At 37.6% G+C, this 22,532-nt stretch overlaps 1 protein-coding gene and 1 pseudogene across 2 annotated transcripts in view; one reads left to right on the plus strand and one right to left on the minus strand.

Moving 5' to 3' along the window:
- ZNF280C (zinc finger protein 280C) overlaps positions 1 to 22,532 on the plus strand; it is a 53,537-nt gene that overhangs the window by 26,152 nt on the left and 4,853 nt on the right. Inside the window, exons 8-16 of the mRNA XM_079765496.1 lie at positions 510 to 677; positions 817 to 920; positions 1,383 to 1,603; positions 5,304 to 5,461; positions 6,117 to 6,217; positions 6,896 to 7,042; positions 11,382 to 11,513; positions 17,494 to 17,804; positions 18,260 to 18,400. Of these exons, the coding sequence (XP_079621622.1) occupies positions 510 to 677; positions 817 to 920; positions 1,383 to 1,603; positions 5,304 to 5,461; positions 6,117 to 6,217; positions 6,896 to 7,042; positions 11,382 to 11,513; positions 17,494 to 17,804; positions 18,260 to 18,400 (1,483 nt within the window). The remainder of the gene's footprint in view (positions 1 to 509; positions 678 to 816; positions 921 to 1,382; positions 1,604 to 5,303; positions 5,462 to 6,116; positions 6,218 to 6,895; positions 7,043 to 11,381; positions 11,514 to 17,493; positions 17,805 to 18,259; positions 18,401 to 22,532) is intronic.
- Positions 14,933 to 16,258, minus strand: LOC307096047 (midkine-like; annotated as a pseudogene). Its single transcript has 2 exons — positions 16,249 to 16,258; positions 14,933 to 15,869 (listed from the first exon to the last, which is right to left on the minus strand). The product of its transcript is annotated as a midkine-like (transcript).

The raw sequence follows: 22,532 nt of genomic DNA on the forward strand, positions 1-22,532 counted from the left end.
GTCAGTTAGCATATTCCCTCCTTATTGGCTGTGGGTGCACCATCTTTGCGACGGCGTGAGGGTCAATTAGCATATTCCCTCTTTATTAGATAGGATATGTTTTCATTGATTTCAGAAAGGAATGGAGAGGGAGAGATAGAAACATCAATGATGAGAGAAAATCATTGATTGGCTGCCTCCTGCACACCCCATACTGGGGATCAAGCCCACAACCTGGGCATGTGCCCTGACTGGGAATCAAGCCATGACCTCCTGGTTCATAGGTCGATGCTCAACCACTGAGCCACACCGGCTGGCTGTGCAATTTTTTCTACCTATTTATCATATAAATTTTTATCATTCTTTATTGTCATTTGTATGATATGGTAATTTAATTGTATTACCTTTAATTTAGCTCTGAAGTGCTTTTACTTAGTTTTAAAGGTAAGACCATTTTATTAGCATTTTAAGCAATGTTCTGTTCTATACTAAAGCATTTACAAATATCATTTTCACTATTTAAATTGTAGCTGTGGGTGAAACTCTACCTATAAGAAAACGTCCTAGTATTATAGCAAACAGAGTTCATCCAAAAAAGCCAAAGACCAGTGACGATGTTTCTGAAATAGGTTCGTGTGCTACATTATCTTTAGACAGCTCTCCTTCAGTGACATCCTCCTCAGTTATGACATCAAAAGGTAAATATGAATGTGGTATATAAAAATGAAATTATATATAAATTTTAGAAATTGTGATAAATTTTAAAACTATTATTACTGGCTGTTTAAGGTGTGAAAAAGAAAAAATTGAGTAATAAAAATCCTTAATTTATTTTAGGTACCTCATCAACTGAACATAAAACTGGAAAGCCTTTTCAAAGATCTTGTCCAAAGTGCAATGTTCAGTTCAATAATTTGGATGCTTTGAAGTATCACATGAAGGTAAAAACTTTTTCAAAATTTTATTTTTAGAAATATCCAAAAAATCTCTAAAAATATTAAGAATTGATATTAGTGGTAAATGCTAATTTCTCCAGACATTTAGGTAAGAAATCTCTTCATTGGTATTTTCATATAACTTCAGTAAAAATTGATACTCATAATGATTATCTTCCTAGAAGATTTAAAAATCCTTATCAAGCATCCAAGTTTGAAAATTAAGTTTATATACACTGTAGCATATGTACATTATATTTTAATTTTTAATGAAGATAATGTATTAATCAGAATATTTTATTAGGTGCTTAATCTTACATGTAATTTTAAAATTCCCCTTTTTACCTTATTTTTTGTTCATGGTGACATATGTATGTCACATTACTTAATGAAAAACCTTAGTCTTGAATTTTAATTTTTAACACTCAGACATAAACTCATATTGGCTTATATTTTTTCCTCTTTCAGCGTTGTTGTCCAGGAATGATAAATAAGTTTTTGGAGATGATTAAAGTAGAAATTTCAAGTACTGAAAAGAAAACTAAGACTGGTGCAGACAAAGAAAAATTGATCATGTTAGTTAGTGACTTTTACTACGGAAAACATGAAGGAGATATTGACAATGAAGAAAAGACTTACACAACCTTTAAATGCTTCAGTTGCTCAAAAGTTCTTAAAAATAATATTAGGTATGTAAATATCTATGTTTCTGTTTGAAAATTGGGATGCTACAGATGTAACTATTGTATCTTTATTTTTCTGTGCCCTCTTAGGTAAGCAATTTTCACTCTTTCTACGAAGAGCAAATACAGATTATCATGTTGAAAAGCTTTTGTCCTTTCTTGTATTTTAGGAGTTTGACATTTGGGCCCGTTTAGTTGTATTTCTTTCAGATAACTTAAAGACAAAATTTCTTTTAACCTAGGGCAAAATTACTTCTTTTTTTATATTTATCCTTGATCTAAGAATTTTCGTGAGGCATTATTATTTTTTAACTGTTTTTGAATCTTAATTTTCCTATCACAGAAAGAACCATTTCATCCAGTTTGAACTCCTTTGTACTAGTTTTATTTAGTGCTCTAATTTTTCAATTCATATTTATAATTTTTAGCACATTTACCTTGCAGAGAAAGTGATCTTTTTTTGGTAATCTTCTGTAAAGTACTACCAGTTCTTTGAAACATGTCTGTTTTGATTTTATGGTTTAGCACATTTTAAAAGCAGAAATTTAATTATCAGTGGAATTTTGAAGGTTTATACATATATGCTTTAAATTTTAGGAACTTGTATTTTGCAGTCTGAGTTATATGTCATATTACATATCTATCATCCTAAGTGAGATAGTAACAAGAACAAAGTAACAAGACATTGACTGGTATTTCTCATTGTTTATATTGTATAGCATGACATTCTTTTCCTAACATTTTATTATAAAAAATTTTAAATATTCAGCAAAGTTGAAAATTTTTACAGAGAATATCTATTTATCTATCTATCTATCTATCTATCTATCTATCTATCTATCTATATTTGCCCACCTCATTTCTACTATAACATTTTACTATACCTGTATTACTACATATTTATATATTCATCCATAGACCTGATTTTTTTATACTTTTCAGAGTAAATTGCAGACATCATTGCACTTCCCTTCTGTGAGATGCATATATGTATATGTGTACATGTACTTATATTGTGACACACATATATAAACTTAAAAATATTTACCCTTGATAACCATCATTTGTAACTAACATTCTTAGGTATCCTATAGGTCATTTCTAAGCCCAGAATTATATTTTATGGTGAATTTTGGGTTTAAAAAGAAGTACATAGAAAAACACTGAAATATACTGTAATATAAGTGTAAACTATGAATACTACATTTAGGGGTAGTGCTTTATAATTTTCAAAGCTCTTTCAAATATTTTTTCATATGAGTTTTCATACTTCTGTACCTTCTTTTTATCAAGCCCTAACATCCATCAATTGCTAATGGTCTCAATAGCTTAACAGAAGAGAAATTGTACTTCGAGATAAAACACTGAAACACTGTGACCTCCTTACATAATTTTTACCATTTTTACAGTAAAAATCCATCAGAAAATAACATTATTAATTTTGGTAAAATTCATAGAAAGTGGCTCACTGGGTAAGTTCCTTATACTTAAATGTTATGCATATTACATTAGAAGTTCTTTTATTTTTAGCAAAGGCTTTTTTTGCTCTTCCTTTGAGGTTAGCCATTTAATATTAAATATGAAACTTTCTCTTTTGTTTTCATTTCAAAAGACTGGTTACAGATTTCTGGATTATCAAACTGTCTAGAAATTTTAAGGTAACCATATTTTATAACATCTAGGAATTTTGTAGCATTTAGGCAAGACTAGGATTTTTAAAATAGATTTGAATAGAGATTATGTTAAAACGAAAGGGGAAAAAGACATTTCAAAGTGTACTATAAGCAGCTCTAAAGTGAAGTAGTGTTTTGTAAGTGTGAAAAGATAAATAGTAAAACTCCCATGATGATTGCTATCTAAAAAAATACTAATAATTTGTCCTTTAAGCCACTTTGAAGCCTATTTTATATATTTAAGGCCTTCAAAAGATTTCTCTCATGAATCTATAACTGCTTTTGGTGGTAAGGTTTCCTTCCTTTAAGTATTTTATTTTAAAACTAGAGGCCCATTGCATGAAGATTTGTGCAATAGGCCTTCCTTCCCCTGGCTGCTGGCACTGGTTTTTCTCTGGCACCCAGGACCCAGGCCTTTGCTCTCGCTGCAGCAGAGAAGCCAAGTCTCGAGTCTAGGCTTCTGTGCTCTGGCCACAGAAAGGCTTGGCTTCTCCGCTCCAGCCACAGCGGAGAAGCCAAGCCTCTTCAGTCTTCAGTCGTCTTCAGTCTTCAGTCTTCGCTCAGGCCGGAGACTTCAGTCTTCACTCCATGCCTGCATATGCAAATTAACCCACCATCTTTGTTGGGCTAATTTGCATACTCACTCCTGATTGGCTGGTGGGTGTCGCAGAGGTACGGCAATTTGCCTCTTTCTCTTTTATTAGTGTAGATATATATAGTATTTCATATATGGAAAAGAAGCCTGCTGTTTTTCTTTATAAAAATTTTTATCTGAAATAATAATGAAGTGTTCTAGAAAATTCATGGTATTTCATATTAACTATTAATGGGTTCTTTTAAAACAGAGATTACAGTCAAACCTCGTTTCTCAAATGTCTCCCATCTTGAACAATTCGGTTCTTTTTTTTTTCTTTATTGATTAAGGTATTACATATGTGTCCTTATTCCCCCATTGCCCCACATCCCCCCACTCATGCCCTCACCCCCCTGTGTCTGTGTCCATTGGTTAGGCTTATATGCATGCATACAAGCCCTTTTCTTGACCAAGTTGTTAACAGGAAAAAAATGTCTCCATGGACCAAAACTTCAGTTTTTGAACTGACAACCTTTTCATGCTGATACCTCAGCATGACAAAAAGCATCTAGCAGGCAACTAGCAAAGGAGTTGCTGGCAATTAGCACAATTTTAAAACATAAAGAGGCAACCAAGAGTGCTAATGTTGCTAAGGGTGTGAAAGTGCTCACAAAACAGCAATCACAGGTAATTGAATAGGTAGAAAAACTTGTTGATTGGATAAGGGAAAAGCAGCTGGTGATAGCATTTCAGAGGCAGTGATATATGAAAAATTCCTTTAAGGCTAGTAGGGGATAGTTCTGTAAATTTAAGAAAAGAAGTGTTTATTTATAAACTAGAGGCCCAGTGCATGAAATTCATACACTTGGGGGGCGGCCCTCATCCCAGCCTGTACCCTCTCCCAGTCCGGGAGCCCTCGAGGGATGTCTGACTGATGGCTTAGGCCCGCTCCCCATGAACCTGGCTTCTGGCTGAGCAGCACTCCCCCTGTGGGAGCACACTGACCACCAGGAGGCAGCTCCTGTGTTGAGCGTCTGCCCCCTGTTGGTCAGTGCATGTCATAGCGACCGGTTGTTCAGCTCTTCAGTCGATTTGCATATTAACCTTTTATCATATTAGATTAAACAGTACATTAGACATGTACTGTATATAAGAAAGGTTTGAAAAAGGGAATCATTTGGGGATCTGGAATGGATTAATTAAATTTACATTTTTTCTAATGGGAAAAAATTATTCAGTTTTCAAACTGCTTCTCCAACAGCCTTCTGGAACAAATTAAGTTCAAGAAATGAGATTCCACTGTGTTTTACAAATAGATTTACTGAGCCATTTAATGAAAGTGATTACTTGAAGTGAATACTTTTCTAGAGGATTTTAAGGCTTAGGTTCAGATGCTTACTTGTGAAAGTTTTTTTTGTTATAAATCTGAATATTTGCACCTGTTGACAATTATTTATAGGTTTATGAACCACATGAAACACCATTTGGAACTTGAGAAGCAGAACAGTGAGAGCTGGGAAAGCCACACCACCTGCCAGCACTGTTACCGTCAGTATCCTACACCATTCCAGCTGCAGTGTCACATTGAGAGTACACACACACCTCATGAGTTTTCTAGTAAGTCACAGTTTCACTGTAGTGCTGAATATCAATGATTTTGATCATCTAAACTATGAGGAATCCTTAAGAACTCTGATAGAAAATAAGAAATAGACTTCGTAGTTTGAGGGCAAAGTTGAAAAGCAAATTTTAACTTGCAGAAACTTTTCAATAAAATTACTTAAGTTGAGATCCCTCTTACAAATAGGGTATATCTCCTGTATTGTGTGTAAGAGGTAAGCTAAAAACCAGAGTCCCTGGTTTGCAAATATGAAATCAATGATTTGATTTATACTCTAATAAGAAAAATAACTGCAATGAAAGTTAAAATCACAGAGTGTGGAGTTAGACAACTTGGACCCAAATTCCAGCTCTGCCTCTTAATACAACTGCGAGATCTCAAGCAAGTTACCTAAACTTTCTGTACTTCAGGTTCCTCATCTGAAAAATGTGAATAAAAATAACAATACCTCTCTCAACTATGGAATGGGAATTATTAAGTAAGCTAATATAAGTAAAGTCCTTACTACAGCATTAACAGAGTTAACTATAGAATTATTGGAACCACCATCACTGTTACTATTATTACTTGTTGCTGTTGTTATAGATGTACAAAATGGACCTTTTATTTATATACATCCTTAAAATGATGTAATTTTTTTTCCAATTTCAGCGATTTGTAAAATCTGTGAATTATCATTTGAAACAGAACATACTCTTTTACAACATATGAAGGACACTCATAAACCCGGTGAAATGCCATATATTTGCCAGGTACACACACATTTTATTGTATACTTAGATGTTAGTTTAATTATCATGTGCCATGAAATAGTATTTTATTATTTTTAACCATTTAAATAAAACAAGTGACTAAACTTGAAGACCCTCTTCAATCATAGAAACTCCCTTGGTTTAACTTGTGTATGTGTGGGTGGTGGGTTGGATTTGGCCTGTGAGTCATAGTTTGCTGACCCCTGTGCTAGAAAAACAAAATACCCTGCTAGAAAAAGACAAACATATGGACTTTCTTACTAAGAAGGGAAAATAAAGACATGCCAGAGAAATAGTAAATGCTATTAGTTATGGGAAACTCAACTAAATACTTTGTGGCTGCTATTTTTCCATAATTTGAAGTGGTTCCCAATAAGATAGCAAGATAAAGATAAATTGCCTCTATCATATCCTGGATGTTATTTAAAATCTAAAGAAGAGAATACTCTCATTTTATATAGCAGGATAGGACAAGAGGTATCAGAGTTTGAATGATACTTTTCTGTTTCAATGATCATAATTATTATTTGAAGTAATAGGATTCTTGATTGTAGAGGCAGCAGAGATGAATTAGAACATAATGTTCCTCTGTACAAATGATTTATCATTGCTACTTTAATGTAATTGCATATCAGTTATACATGTTCAAGTTAAACTAAACCTTCTTTATATGTCTAGGTTTGCCAGTTTAGATCATCAACATTTTCTGATGTAGAAACTCATTTTAGAGCATCCCATGAAAACACAAAGAACTTGCTGTGTCCATTTTGCCTCAAAGTTAGTAGAATGGCAACCCCCTACATGAATCATTACATGAAACATCAGGTAAGATTTAGCAGTTCTTATTTATTTTGTCTTAGTGAAAAGCTATATATATCTATATTATACACACACACACACACACACACACACACACACACACACACACTAGAGGCCCGGTGCATGAAAATTCATGCACTGGAGGGGGGTTCTCTCAGCCTGGCCTGACCCCCTCTCACAGTCCAGGAGCCCTCAGGGGCGGGAGGCAACCTGGTGATCAGGGAAAGGCAACGCCCCCATCATACCTCTGCTGCTGCCACTGCCAGCAGCGCAAGCCTCGGGCGGCCCTGGTTACCTGAGCCTCGGGCGGCCCTGGGCAGCTGGGCAGCCGCCATTAGCAGCTTGCCTGAGCCTCAGGTGGCCCTGGGCGGCTGGGCAGCTGCCATCAGTGGCTTGTCTGTGCCTCGGGCTGACCCTGGGCGGCTGGGCAGCTGCCATCAGTAGCTTGCTTGCGCCTTGGGCCAGCCCTGGGGGGGCTGAGGGGACTGGGGGACTCTGGAGGCAGGCGTGAGGAGCGACCGGGCCCGCCCCTTGCCATGCGCCTGCCGCTCCACCAGGGCTGAGGGGACTGGGCGCTGCCATCTTGTGGCTATGGGTGCCACCATCTTTGAGGCTGTGGCAGTCAATCAACATATTCCCTCCTTATTGGCTGTGGGTGCCACCATCTTTGTGAGGGCATGACAGTCAATTAGCATATTCCCTCTATATTAGATAGGATGTAAAACTTAGATCAGTGGTTAGATTTGTTCTAGAAGGAAAGCAAAGTTGTTCCAAATGACACAATTTACAATTTATGCTGAATTACTTATGAAACTTCCACTTCTTTTACTTGTCTCCTTCCTCGTGATGTGGCTCATGAACAGTGAAAATTCTGAAGCGTAGGTAGTAATAGGAAGCATAGAGTAGAGGAGCAGAGGGAATATGAGTGGAATATTTAGGGGGTCTAAGAGTGTTGAGAATGGAAATGATTTTGAAGGTAGTTAATCAGGAGCAGAGAAAAGGATAAGTATGAACCGAGGAAGATATAATTGAGGACTCACAGTCTTCTCTTTCCTTTTGCTCTTCAAATGTTATTTCTAATTTCTGGCCCATTTTTTATCATGAGAAGACATGTGGTTCTCATCAGTGACCTGGAACAGTCTTTTGTAGCCATCAGTGATAAAGGAAACAGCAATGAGACTTTTTCTAGAATGTGAACTATGCCAGAGAATTATATTTAGGTTATAATTTGTTTCCTGGATGACTTGCCAGTTCTACTATTTAATTTCTCAGATACCAGTATTAGTGCTTTCATCTTTCCTTTGAATTATCATATTATGCTTGCTTGTTCTTTTCCTGACACAATTAGACCAACCAAACTTTTATTTGGGCTGCAAACTTTTTTTATTAAATTGGTTGGGGTTCCATACAGGTTTCTAGTATACATTTCTATGATACATGATCTGAATATTGCATTGTGTGGCCACCATCCACAGTCAAATCGTCTTCCATCACTACATATTTGGCCCTCTTTGAAGTAAACCTATTCTTGAGTGTTTGAAAGAGCAGTGGTACCTTTGCCAAAATCAGTAGCAGTCAGTGAATTCCCTAAATCTGATTATATAATCAAGTTCTGTCTCCTCACTGATCAGCTCATTACATTTTCTTAGTATTGATTGCACTGTCATGGCCAATTTATTCCGAACCACTGCTAACATTGCCTTTAGTTCCAGTCATTAGATAATCATGAAATCAACTTGTAGTTGTTAATTAGAAAAAAATCATAAAAGTAGCATATCCAAATACATTTAGGATCACTTATGTTATGACTGGGCTGATACCAACATGCTTATTTTTGTATCCTGGTATGCCACCTCATCCTTAAGAACATATGACAAAATCTTTCTGTTCTAGCCCTAGCCAGTTTAACTCAGTGGATAGAGTGTCAGCCCTCAGACTGAAGGGTCCTGGGTTCTATTCCAGTCAAGGGCACATACTTGGGTTGCAGGCTCTATCCCTGGCCCTGATTAGGACGTGGTAAGGAGGCAACCAAGCTATGTGTCTCTCTCACATCGATGTTTCTCTCTGTGTGTCTCTTCCCCCTTCCACTCTCTAAAAATCAATGGAGAAATATCCTTGGGGGGGATTAACAAAAAAACAACTTTCTATTCTAAGGTTTTTCCACCAAGGTTCCATCAGATGTTAACAGAGGTTCTGCTCTAAAATTGTCTCCAGAAAAAAGAGATTCATTAAATGGCTAGATTTACAAAATAAATATTTTTTTAAAAAAACAAGATGTTAAGAGCTTTCAATATGCTAAAAAAAAAAGTCATAAATCTCCAAGCAAGGGATATTGCATATATATTTTCCCAAAACTTATTTGACCATTGAACCCTTTATTTGTGCAATACCTATTAACATTTCTTGAGGAATAGGATTTTGGAACCACTGGTCTTGGTGCTCTATGTTTCATCTTTTGACCTTTGATTTTGAAAGGAAGTAAGAGAAGAATGGGCTTGCTATGAGGACTGTCTTTTATGTAGTTTACATGATCTGTGGTCACTCTTCAGACCCTGAGTTGTATTTCTTAACTTGCCATGTATATAGTTAACCCAGCAGGTCTTGAGTTGCTCAAATCATGCACATTTTCAGAAGGGTCTGCTTGCATAACTGGCCTTACCTAACTCCTGGAAACTGAGCCTTTGTTATTAACTAATGAGTATTTTACATGCCTGGAACTTTGAACCATGTTTACCAGCTTTTCTAGATCATTTGTGCAAAAAAAAATATGATTGTAGTGAACACTTGCTTTTCTACTGGGAATCTGAAGGTTAGTGACTGAACCCCATAAAAAAATCAGGGCCCTTAGACTCAAAAGAGCTTCCCTGGCAAAAAAAAAAAAAGACACACAAAAAAACACCAAAAAACCCCCACTATTCATATTGCTAGGGGATTGATTGTGTCCTATACAACTCCATCGGGAGAAGCACTTGGAAATTGGAGTCAGTATCCTTCAGACTCCACTTAATGTACTTTATTAATCCTGCTCTGTATCCTTTCACTGTAATAAATCAGAGCTACAGTTATCACAACTTCTAAATCTTAAAATTCCTCTTATGAGATCATCAAAACTGGGATTAATTTTAGAGATTACTGACACACCTTGAGTGCCCAAATTTTTTTGTAAGTTTCAGGTACCTAAGAGATAGGCTATCAGTAGTCAATAGAACAGGAGTGGGGAGCCTTTATTCTGCCAAGGGCCATTTAGATATTTATAACATCATTCGAGGTCCATAATCAACTTAAAAATTACCCTGCTATATTTGGTCAAACATTTAATTAACTCACCTCTAATGCCTTGGCCGGACCAGACCAAATTATTTTGTAGGCTTTATATGGCCTGCAGACCAGATGTTCCCCACCCTGCAGTAAAGGAAAGACTATTAATACAAAGATCACCGGGCATCCTTCAAAGTACTTGCAACTTGTATAATTGTTCACAAAATACTCGAAAACCATAGCAGGATTATAAGCTTGTAATTGAGATCATATCAGTGCCATTTTAGACAATAAAAATGGTTGAATCTATAGTCAGTTTTATTCTTTTTGAAGACTTCAGATGAAACTTTTTCCTAAAAAGAATATATTAAGTTTTGAGTGATTTTATTTTTTTAAATATATTTTTATTGATTTCAGAGAGGAAGGGAGAGAGAGAAAGGGATAGAAATATCAATGATGAGAGAGAATCATTGATCGGCTGCCTTCTGCACACTCCACACTGGGGATTGAGCCTGCAACCCGGGCATGTGCCCTGACCAGGAATTGAACCGTGACCTCCTGCTTCATAGGGCAATGCTCAACCACTGAGCAACTAAGTGATTTTATTTTATTTTATTTTATTTTATTTATTTCCACTGAGTGATTTTAGAGCTAACAATATGGCTTGTAGAACTTTTAAGAAAGGGTGAAGGATTTCAGAAGTGTTAAATAGCCTCATTAAATCTTTATAATAATAAGGCAGTTAAGTGAAATAAGTCAGTCAGAGAAAGACACGTATCACATGATCTCACTCATATGTGGAATTTAATTAACGAAATAAACTGATGAACGGAGTGAAAAAATAATAACAAAGCAATTGACATATATTAATCACTTGCCGTATGACAGTTACTAGTGCTTTTACTTGTATCATCTTGTGTAATTCTCACCACCACTCTGCAAAGCAGGTATAAGGTCATTTTCATTTCATAGATGAGGAAGCAAATGAAACTAAAATAGTAATAAAAACACATTATAGAGAGTAAGTAACTTGCCCAATGTCACATTCTCTAATAAATTATTATTTCTAATATTATTTTTTAAACAGAAAAAAGGAGTTCATCGTTGTACAAAATGCAGACTTCAATTTTTGACCAGCAAGGAGAAACTGGATCACAAGACCCAGCATCGGACTTTTATAAAACCTAAAGAACTAGAAGGCTTGCCTCCTGGTTCAAAAGTGAGCTTTTAAATATGTTGTATTTTAACATTTTCTGTGATTATAGAAATAACCTCCTGCCTGGTTTTATCTATTGAATATAATATTAAAAATTTACTTCTGATTGTCGTTAAGCTTTTAATTTTAGGTTTTATCTTATGTTTGGAAAGAAAAACTTTTTCCATTCTTTTTTGAGTTGATAGACATGTGCTATATTGGATCATATTCCTTTGTAGTGAGTGCAAGTAAATTAACTGTAGTTTGAGTCAATGGTTTGTTTCAATATTCTGTAGGCTATTTCTGAGCTATTCCAGTTGGCAGCATATATATCTGCTTCAGCCGCTAGACTGTAAGGTTAGGATCATGTTTAATTTATCTTTGTGTCTCTGGAATTTGTCATAGTGCTTGGGTGCCATAGTTCATTGAAGTTGGTATTACTGAGTGTTCTCAGAGAAGCAAGTTCTGCTTCTGAATACCGTTGCTGTTTTAAGAGCGCAAACATGTCTGACTGCAAATTTCCCTTTCCCTGTTTGCCTTATGTACATTTTCTCTGACTTTTTTTAATGTAAAGTCAGCTCTTGGCTATGTTCCAGTGAAGAATGCATAATCCAAAGTGAACAATTCCCAAACATTTATATTTGGCTTTGAGTACTTACCTTTAAATGTGAATATGTCTACTGTTTGAAAATAATGTAAAACAGTGCTCTGAAGATGTAGAGTGAGAGAAGCTATCCAGTATCCTTCCCTGCAATCCATTCATTCCATGCTGAGACTAAGACATACAGAATATTAATGTAAGCAGTGCAGTCCTCCCTCATATCTTCCTTTATTAGTAGTAATAATTAGTATATTGCATTATAACATCATTATAATATTAATGATAATGATTGGGACTAAATGTCTTATACTTTAGAATTAAGCTTTCAGCGTGTTTTTTCATAAATTCTATTATGTAATCCATGTAGCAATTCAGTGAGGTAGACAAGGCAGATATTATTCCCATACCATAAATGAGAAAGCTAAAAGAGGATAAGTTACTCAAGGAAGAGATTTAACCTTGGGTCTTTTAACTCCTAGTTCAGTGTTTTTTGTGTGATACCAAACCACATGTATTACATATGACTTCTTCATTGGCTGCTCCTCAAGTATATGGGGGTAGTATAGTCAAATGATTAAAGAATGTAAATAGGCAACTGTGTTTTTCATTATATTCATTAATGGGTATAATCAAACATTTTCTTTTTCTAAATACTAAATGATAAATTTTATATTAGGTCCCTTAAAGGAAATTCGTAATATTATTAAATGCTCCATGATATATGATGACTTGATGTAACCACCACAGTAACCTTTGGAACCATAAATTCTGCCCAGTGAGTCCCCAGAGACAGCAGGTTACATTTATTGGAGATCTATTTTATGGTTACCAAAAAGTAATTTAGGCCTTTCCATATTTATTATTTGAGAATAAATTTTGACCTCTAAATTTGTGAAAGCTATTTAGTTATATCAGAGTATAAAATAGACATGGAATGTGCTCTTTTGATATTCATAAAATTACTACAAGCTACTAATTATCCATATCTGTGTTAACATATAAATACTATCAATACAAAACTGTAATAGTATGACAGTAAATAAATTTCATTTCATTGGTATGACCATTTAGAATAAATGGAAGATTTAACTGATTGTAATTTACCCTTGCCATTTTCAAAGTAATGATTTTTAATTTTTTGTATTGCAGTGATTTCTGAAACAGCTTTATTGATATATAAATCATATGGCATACTATTGATCCATTTAAAGTGTACAATTCAGTGTTATTTAGTACATGCACAAAGTTGTGCAAACATCACTACAATCCATTTTAGAACATTTTCATCTCTCCCAAAAGAAACCCCATACCCATTGGCAGTCACTTCCTATTTCCCTTCTACCAGCTTCAAGCAAACTTTAATCTATTTTCTGTCCCGGTGGATATTTCTGTTCTGGATATCCTCTCTAATAAAATGGTAATATGCAAATTAACCATCACTCCGCTACATAGGCCATGCCCACCAGCCAGTCAGGGTGAGTATGCAAATTAACCCCAATCCAAGATGGCTACAGCCACAGAGAGCAAGGTTTCCCAGGTAACAGAGGAAGCCAAGCTTTCCATAGCTGTTGCAGGCCTAAGCCTCCACTCAAGCTACAAAGTTTCAATTATAGAAGGTAAACAAATTCAAACAAATGGCGGCAGAATGGAGCTTGAGAGAGCAGGCCAGGGTTGCCGCCGGCAACAGGGGAAGCAAAGCTTTCCACACACCCTGGCCCGGCTCACCCGCTTAAGGCTACAAAGTTTCAATTGTAGAAGGTGAATTAACTGCCACAGAAATGGCTGCCGCCCCGGAGGGAACAGCAGGCTTGACTCCACTCCAGGCTACAAAGTTTCAATTGTAGAAGGAAAATAAATTCCAGATACCAGGGCCTCCTCTTGGGTCGCCAGGGTGCGTGGCTGGCCTGCAAACCACCACAGGCCCCTCGCTCAGGCCGCCCCACGCCCCAAGGGAACCCAACCCTGATCCGGAACATCCTTCAGGGCAAACCAGCTGGCCCCCACCCCTGCACCAGGCCTCTATCCTATCTAATAAAAGAGTAATATACAGATTGATCATCACTGCAACACACAATATAGCTGCCTCCATGTGGTCAAAGATCCTGCCCCCATGTGGACACAAGATGGCCACTACAAGATGGCCAGCAGGAGAGGGCAGTTGGGAGGCACCCGGCCTGCAAGGGAGGGCAGTTGTGAGGGACCAGGTTTGCAAGGGAGGGCAGTTGGAGGTGATCAACCCTGCAGGAGAGGGCAGTTAGGGGTGACCAGGCTGGCAGAGGAGGGAAGTTGGGGGCAAACAGGCTGGCAGGGGAGCAGTTAAGCATCAACCAGGCTGGCAGCGGAGTGGTTAGGGGGTGATCAGGCTGGCAGGCAGAAGCGGTTAGGGGCAATCAGGAAGGCAGGCAGGCAAGCAGTTGGGAGCCAGCAGTCCTGGATTGTGAGAGGGATGTCCGACTGCCCGTTTAGGCCCGATCCTGGTGGAGTCCCAGATTGGAGAGGGTACAGGCTGGGCTGAGGGACAACCCCCCGCCGTGCATGAATTTCATGCACCGGGCTTCTAGTTTCATATAAATGGAATAATACCATAAGTGATTTTTATAACTGACTTATTTCACTTCGCATAATGTTTCTGAGATTCATCCATATTGTAGCTTATATCAACATTTCACTCTTTCTTATGGCTGTATCAGTCAGTACTTAGGTACCAGTACTTATGTATCAGTACTTCATTCTTTATTTATGGGTGAATATTATTCAGGTGTAGGGATATACCATATTTTATTTATCCATTCATCAACTGATGGGCATTTTAGTTGTTTCCAGGTTTTGTCTATATGAATTATGCATCTATGAGAATTCATGTACAAGTTTTTATGTGAACACAATTTTTTATTTCTCTTGGGTGGAATTGCTAGGAATTGAATTGCTGGGTTATATGACAACTCTTATGTTTAACATTTTGAGGAATTGCCAAACTGTTTTTCCAAAGCTACTGCACCATTGTACACTCTCACCAGCAATATATGAGTGCAATTTCTCCATATACTTGGCAACACTTTTTATTATCTGCCTTTTTTTTGGGCGGGGGGAGAAAATGAGTTTTATTTGTTTTTTTAGCAATGGCATCATTGTGGGTAAGAACAACAGAGGCATGGGAATCAGTTCCTTTGGGGGAGGCTCAAGCTGCCAGAATCCCTTTTCCCTCCCCACTTTGGGCACTTGGGGGTTTGGGGAGAGGAAAGAGAAAGGGCAGGGCATGATTGATAAAGCTGAAGAGTAACAAAAGGTACTGGTGGGTTATACCTGGGGCCGTGGGAGGGAGGATGAGGTCCAGGGGCTCTTTGGCATTCAGGCCTGGCCTCTAGTCCTTTCCCTTCCCTTTCTTGGCTTTGGCCTTGGCTTTGGTCCTGGGGGTACAGTGCTTGGTTATGCGGATAGTCTCCTGGCACTGGGCATTGTACCACGCCTTCTTCAGGGTGCCTTGGCAGTCTTTGGTGCCGAGTTCCCATCACAAGACCCCCAGCTCTCAAACTTGTACTTGCATTCGGCTTCAAACTCCTTCTTCCATATGCATGGCACCTGGCACCGGATGCACTGAGACTGGGCCCCCCAGGTACCATCGCAGAAACCCGCCCTACAGTCCTTGCTGCTAGGGGTGCAGAGCCCCCAGGTCCACTCTTTGCATTCGCTCCCCGAGCCACCCTTCTTCACTTTGTCTTTATTTTTGGCCACCACAGAGGTGAGTGCCAGCAGGGTGAGGAAGGCGAGGAGGAGGAAGCCTCAGTGCTGTATCTCGCTTGCTGCCCTTGATGCTTCGCTTCCTCCAGTGCTGGCCCGTCCCGCCCCAGCCACTGCGGCCCCTTTTTTCTCTTATCTGCCTTTTTTATTATAGCAATTCTAGTTGGTCTTAAGTGATATCTCATTGGACTTTTGATGTACATTTCCTTGATGACTAGTGATGTTGAGCATATTTTCATGTGCTTATTGGCCATTGTATCGTTGAAGAAATGCCTATTCATATCACTTGCCCATTTTTCTAAATTTTTTTCAATTATAGTTTATATTCAGCACTATTTGTTTTAGTTTCAGGTATACAGCATAATGGTTAGACAACTCTATACTTTACAAAATGTTCCTCCTGATGTTTCTAGTACCTACCTGGCACCATACATAGTTATTACAATACTAGAGGCCCAGTGCATGATTCAATCATGCACGTGTAGGCTGTCTGTCCACTGGTTGGGACCCAGTGTGGCCGGCAGCTCCGAAGTCCCTGGGCCCCTAGGGCGAGGCGGGGCGGGGGCATGGTCCTCCTGCGGCTGGAGCCCAGGCCGGGGTCTTGCCTTTGCCTCCCACCCAGGAATGCTGGGGCCGCAGCCGCCTCCTCTGCGGACACCGGGACACGGGGACACTGCCGCGCGCGCTCCTGCAGCCCAACTGCCGCCAGACTCTTCCCCTGGGAGCCGCGCCGCCCACCCACCCGCGCCACCTCCAAACCTCCAAAACACCGGCTCGCTGCCCCAGAGGCCCGTCTGTGCTGCAGCACAGCCATGGCGCAGACGCTGAGCTCGCGTGGCCGCTGGCAACGCGGGCTCAGAGTCCTGCCGGCCCAATCACCACCCCAGCCACCCCGAGTCCCGCCCCCTGTGTCTCCCGCTGGCCCAATCGTGGGCGTAGCGAAGTGATGGTAATTTGCTTATTACCATTTTATTAGGTATGATACTTTCCCATTTTTAAATTGGGTTATTTGTCTTTCTTTCCTTTTTATTGATTTTATTGGATTGACACTGGTTAACAAAATTATATAGGTTTCAGGTGCACAATTCCACAACACATCATCTGTACACTGCATTGTGTGTTCACCACCCCCAGGTTATTTGTCTTTATACTGAGTTGTAAGAGTTCTTTATATATTCTGTATATAAGTCCCTTATTAGATATATGTTTTGAAAATATTTTCTCTCATTCTATGGCTTATCTTTTCACTTCCTTAATGGTGTCATTTGAAGCACAAAAGTTTAAAATTTTTATGAAGTCCAATTTATGTTTTTCTTTGGTTGCTTGTGTTTTTGGTGTCATATTTAAGAAATTATTGCCTAACCCAAGTTTACAAAGATTTATTGTTTTCTTCAAAGAGCTTCCTAATTTTAGCTCTTACAATTTGGACTTTTGGTATATTTTGAGTTAACTTTTATATCTAGAAGGGATCCAACTTGATTGGCATGTAGAATATCTATTTGTCCTAGCACCATTTGTTGATAAAACTATTGTTTCCCTCACTGAATTATTTTGGCACCCTCGTAAAAAAACAATTGACCATGCTGTGAGTGCTTGCAGTGACCTTTTAAATATTACTTCGATGATTAATTTTATAAAAAATGTATATTGCCTTCATATTTATAGGTTACTATTCGAGCTTCATTTGGATCTCATTCAAAGCCATCAACTGCATCTTCCAGTGATACTCCAAGCACTTCTTCTCTTCAGGTCTCACCTCCAAAGTCTAAAAATACAACTGCTAAAAGTTCCACAAAATCAAATGCAAGTAAATCTAAGATACGTAAGGTTCGTTCAACTATTTCCAGTACAAGTAAAGTAGCCAATTCAAGTAAGCAAGGTAAAGGTGCATCTAAATGCAAAGGAAAAACCTCTTGCAAGCAAAAGAAACAACGAAACAGAAAGAACAAAATCATCATAGCTTTGAAGAACTTAAGGTAATCTGATTTGCAATATCAATTTAATATTCAAATTAAAGGTTTATTTTATTGTAATTTACCAGATCACAAAACTCCCTTGCACATTTACATGATGATTACTTATCTTAAAGGCCAAGCAGTAAAAAGGTACTTTTTATAACTGTTGGACAGAACTTGAATTACTGTGTTCATTGTATAATTGTCATCTTTTACACTTATATTTTGTGTTTATATCTTATGATAGTTAAATTGGTTAATATGATCTTTTTTATTCCAGGGAAAGTTTAACTACTGTTAGATTTTTTATACTTATTCTAGCTTGTTGTTTCAAAGAAAATTTCAAATTATAAGTCTCTATTTAAAGATATTAACTTAAATATCTTAGCTTCAATTAATAAAATGTTAATAAGGTCTTACCTTATTATTTTTGTTTCACAATATAAATTTTATCACTTTTTTTCTGTTTCCATAAGGTGTTATCGAGGAGTTCACAAGTGCATTGAGTGTCATTCCAAAATTAAAGATTTTGCGAGCCACTTTTCAATACATATCCACTGTAATTTTTGCAAATACAACACTAACTGTAACAAAGCCTTTATAAATCATATGGTGAGGTGAGTTAAATATGTACACTCTCAATCAAAACTGCCATTTAAGATGTTTGTTTTTTCAAACAAATCTGTGCTATTAGAAGCCAGTTTGTCACATCAAGGAGCTAAAAGGATCTAGCAATAGGGAACTCCTAGGCTATTACCCAGTACTACTTTCTAGCATAATAATTCATGAACTTAGTAGCACAAAAATTTCAAGAAGTTAGACTAATGAAATTAAAATAAGTTTGTTAGAGAAATTTGTTTTTCTGGGTCTTTCAAAAAGTGGTTATTTCCAAACAAAGCTTTTTAAATGTTTCAAAAATATTTATTAAATAAATACATGTAACCACATAAGCAGTCACTTTGAGAGACATCAGATTTGTCAAAGATGCTAAGACCATTATTGGCTTTCACATATGCGCACTCTCTCTCTGTCCCTCCACCCCTTTGTCTCTCCATCCACCCCTCTTTCAAGCCATCCATCTTTGCATTCATTTCAATGAAATGTGAAATGAGATACTATAGGGATATTCCAGGGATGATACTACTGTTGAAATTTCTTTTCATATATCAATTCAATTTATATTATTTTAGTACCTACCATATACTTTGTGCTAGAAAAAATACTTCAGAGCCCACATTACTTTCATTTGGATCTTATTGGTATGTGCTTCCTTCAGGATGGATTATTTTTAGTAGACAAAAAAATTTTAATATAATTATGCTGTTGATTCAAATTAAGGTAGTCGCACTTAATTTTTTTTTAGTCAGAAATAAGGTATAACCACTAAAAGTGGTTTTCTCTGAAATCATAACAAGACCTCTGTGTTACTTTCTGGTAATAGTTAACTTCCAATTTATAGGATTTGCCCACATTTTTTATGGCTTGCCAGGTCCCCCTCCCTCTCTCCTTGGTGATGAGCCTGACCTCATGGTACCTTGACTTCTTTAAAGCCAGCACTTCACATCCACTTTACATGTTGACCCCTTCTTACCACTGTCCCATCTTACCTCATTGTATACAATATTCACTTTTAATTCTCATTACTCCATGACTTTGAGTTTTGACCCCTCTTTTTAGTCCAGCAGCACCAATCCAACTTTATAGTCAATCTCATCCTCAAAGTCATTTGTTTGAATGTTGCTTTGTTTTTGCCCTATAATCCTTTACATCTTTAGTCATGCTTAACCTTGCTATCCTTGAATCTTTTATCCTTTTTGATCTGTCTCTATGCTCAGTTATAGACTATGAAGCTGTGCTTGATTCGGTCAGCTCTTAATTCATTTTCCACTTTAATTTCGTCCTCTTTTAAAAAATAACTCTTTTTATCTACAAGGTCAGTTTAAATCCTTTTAAATACTCTCAAAATTTATTCTAGCCTCTCAGATGTTATCCTTTTCTAATTGCTCAGAGATCACCCTTTTCCTTTTTCCCCAAGATTAACTTTTCTACCTCAAGTTTTTCCCTTCATCCAGACATTAATCTTAGAAAAAAACATGCCCCATTTTTTCACAGTTTACCCTGCCTCTTAGCTCCTCCATTTCCTCTGTAGCCTTATTCAGTTATTTTGCGCCTTCGTTTCTTCTTTTTCTCCCTACCATTCCTTCTGCCTGCAAATATTTTCAGGATTTTTTTTAAGATGAAGGGAATTTACCTTTACTTTGCATATTTTCTTCCTTTTATTGACAACATTTGTAAAGAGTTTCCTTTACTATCATTTCTTTATCCTTTGTAATCTGAGTATCACCCCCGCCTGTCAGTTAAAGCTGCTTCTTTTTAACAGGTATGCCCTAATTACTAAATCTACTCACTATTTTTCATTCTTATTCCTCTGTGACTTCTTTAGAGTATTTGATATTTTTGATAACTCACTTTTCAAACTCTTCTCAACTTCTCTTAAACTGTTACCAACATTTTTTTAAACTTCCTTTTTGGCTACTCCTCTGTTTCATTATTTTTTCTTTCTTCAACTCTTTTGGCCTCTTTCCTTTCTGGTCCCTAAACCACTCTCAGATTTTTATCTTTTACCTTTCAACTGTAAATCCTCCAATTTCAATGCTGAGTTTTCCTAAGATCCAACTCTTCATCTTTATTTGAGAAATATTTTCACCTTTGACTCATTGGCATCTATAAAGTACACAAATAAGTCGAAAACATTATTGGCTATCTAGGACCCAAACTATTATCACCCAATGCCCTTTAAGCTCAGTCTGTCTTAAGGCATAATTTGCATAAACGTGGAGCATCAGCAAGAAATAGTATACTTTAAGTTTCTGAAGTCTATAAACTTCTCTTGATCTGCCACTACTCATCATGTCTTGCTAACAGTCCACCTTCTGCAGTTTACCACTCTGCCTCCCAATTACTACAGTGGTTCTGCATCCATACCTCAGTTGCTTTAAACCAGGCCCCTGCCAAACTTTCTCTAATTATACTGCTGGGGAAATCCTGGTCTCTTATTCTGTACCAATCACATGGCTGCCCCAACAGGGCTTTAATTCTGCCCCTAATTTATAGAAGATTAAATTGAAAAATATTTTTGGTGTTTCTTAAAACTATGGGTCATTCTGTTCTCTGCTTTCCCATTTTCCATAGGCTCCTCAACCATCTTCTAAGATCTCCAGCCTCATTCTGTCCCAAAATATTCCCATTTGGCTCCAGGCTTCCTTCGTAACTTTTTCCTAATTTCCAGTGAGCCCCAACCCTGCACTTCATTGTCATCACATACTGAGTGCTTACTCATTATTAACCCCATAGAGAACTAATTTCTACTTTACTCTTCTAAGGGCCTTGTAGGTCTCTTTGCATTCCCCCTACTTCTATGGTACCTTGCTTCCCATGTTGCCACTACCCCTGAATGGTACACCCTCACTCCAACCCAGTGTAGATTTTGTCATACATTTGAACTCTGTACATACAGAAGCTTTATTTTCTCAGAGGTTGAGTACCTTTATTCCCAGCCCATACTAACTCTAACAGAAGTCAGGTCCAACTTCCCCAATGTGTAGTTTGTCTCATATTAGTATCTAAACTGGCTTTTTCTTATTTTTGTTACTCCTTAGAATGTCCCTCTCCTTCCCTCTCAGTTTATCTTTTTTCCATGAAGTATATGATTGCCACAGCCACTCACAGGAATCATTCCTTTCTTTGTGTTCTGTACCATTCAGGCATTCTACCTCATAATTAAATGTGTCTGTCTTATCTACTTGAGAGAACAGGTCTTTGTATTCACCATGGTACCTACTCTGGGGATATTTTCTTGAGATTATATCTAGCCATAATCTTTCGTTACTTGTGCATACATGATATGCTGGTGATAGTTACCTTGTGTCTAAGGGTAACCAGTGGCCTGGTATGTTGGCTGGCTTGGGTCTGTCAGTGTAAACTAGGGCTAGTGCTTCTCAAAATTTATCTTGCACAATAATCACCCGAAAAACTTATTGAAACTCATTTCTGAGCCCTACTGCCAGAGATTAATTCAGTAGGTCTGGAGTAGATCCTGAGACTGCATTTCTAATAAGCTCCTAGGTGATGCCGACACTGTTGGTCCATGGACCGCACTTTAATACTATGCTAGGCCAATTCTGGCTAATCCTGTCTGGCTTACTAATACAGGAAAGCTTTCCTTAACAGTTTGAAAGGGGGTATAAAAATTGTTACCATTGCTGCAAAATTTGGTTAGCGGTTTTCTGTTCTGTGTGTAGAGGAATTATTGTTTTAACTCCTGAGCTCTGTTTCCTTTAATCTGCTTTCCTTAAAGGCTCTCCTAGTAATTGCAAAAGATTCTTTAAATGTTTCACTTTTTTAATAATAAATAATGTCATTTAGCCCAGGAAACATTTACTTTGAGGATCATTCAGATTGTCCCCATTCATTAAGTATATTAAGATTAGAAAGTGATAATTATTATTTGTAACAATTTATATTGTAGTAAAATACACTATTAACAAATACTTTTTAGATTGTTTTCAACTCTTAATAGTTGGAAATTTCGCCGAAACCGGTTTGGCTCAGTGGATAGAGCATCGGCCTGCGGACTGGAAGGTCCCAGGTTCGATTCCGGTCAAGGGCATATACCTTGGTTACGGGCACATCCCCAGTAGGGGGTGTGTGCAGGAGGCAGCTGGTCGGTGTTTCTCTCTCATCGACGTT

This window comes from Cnephaeus nilssonii (genome assembly GCF_951640355.1).
Source record: "Cnephaeus nilssonii genome assembly, chromosome: X".
NCBI lineage: Eukaryota > Metazoa > Chordata > Mammalia > Chiroptera > Vespertilionidae > Cnephaeus > Cnephaeus nilssonii.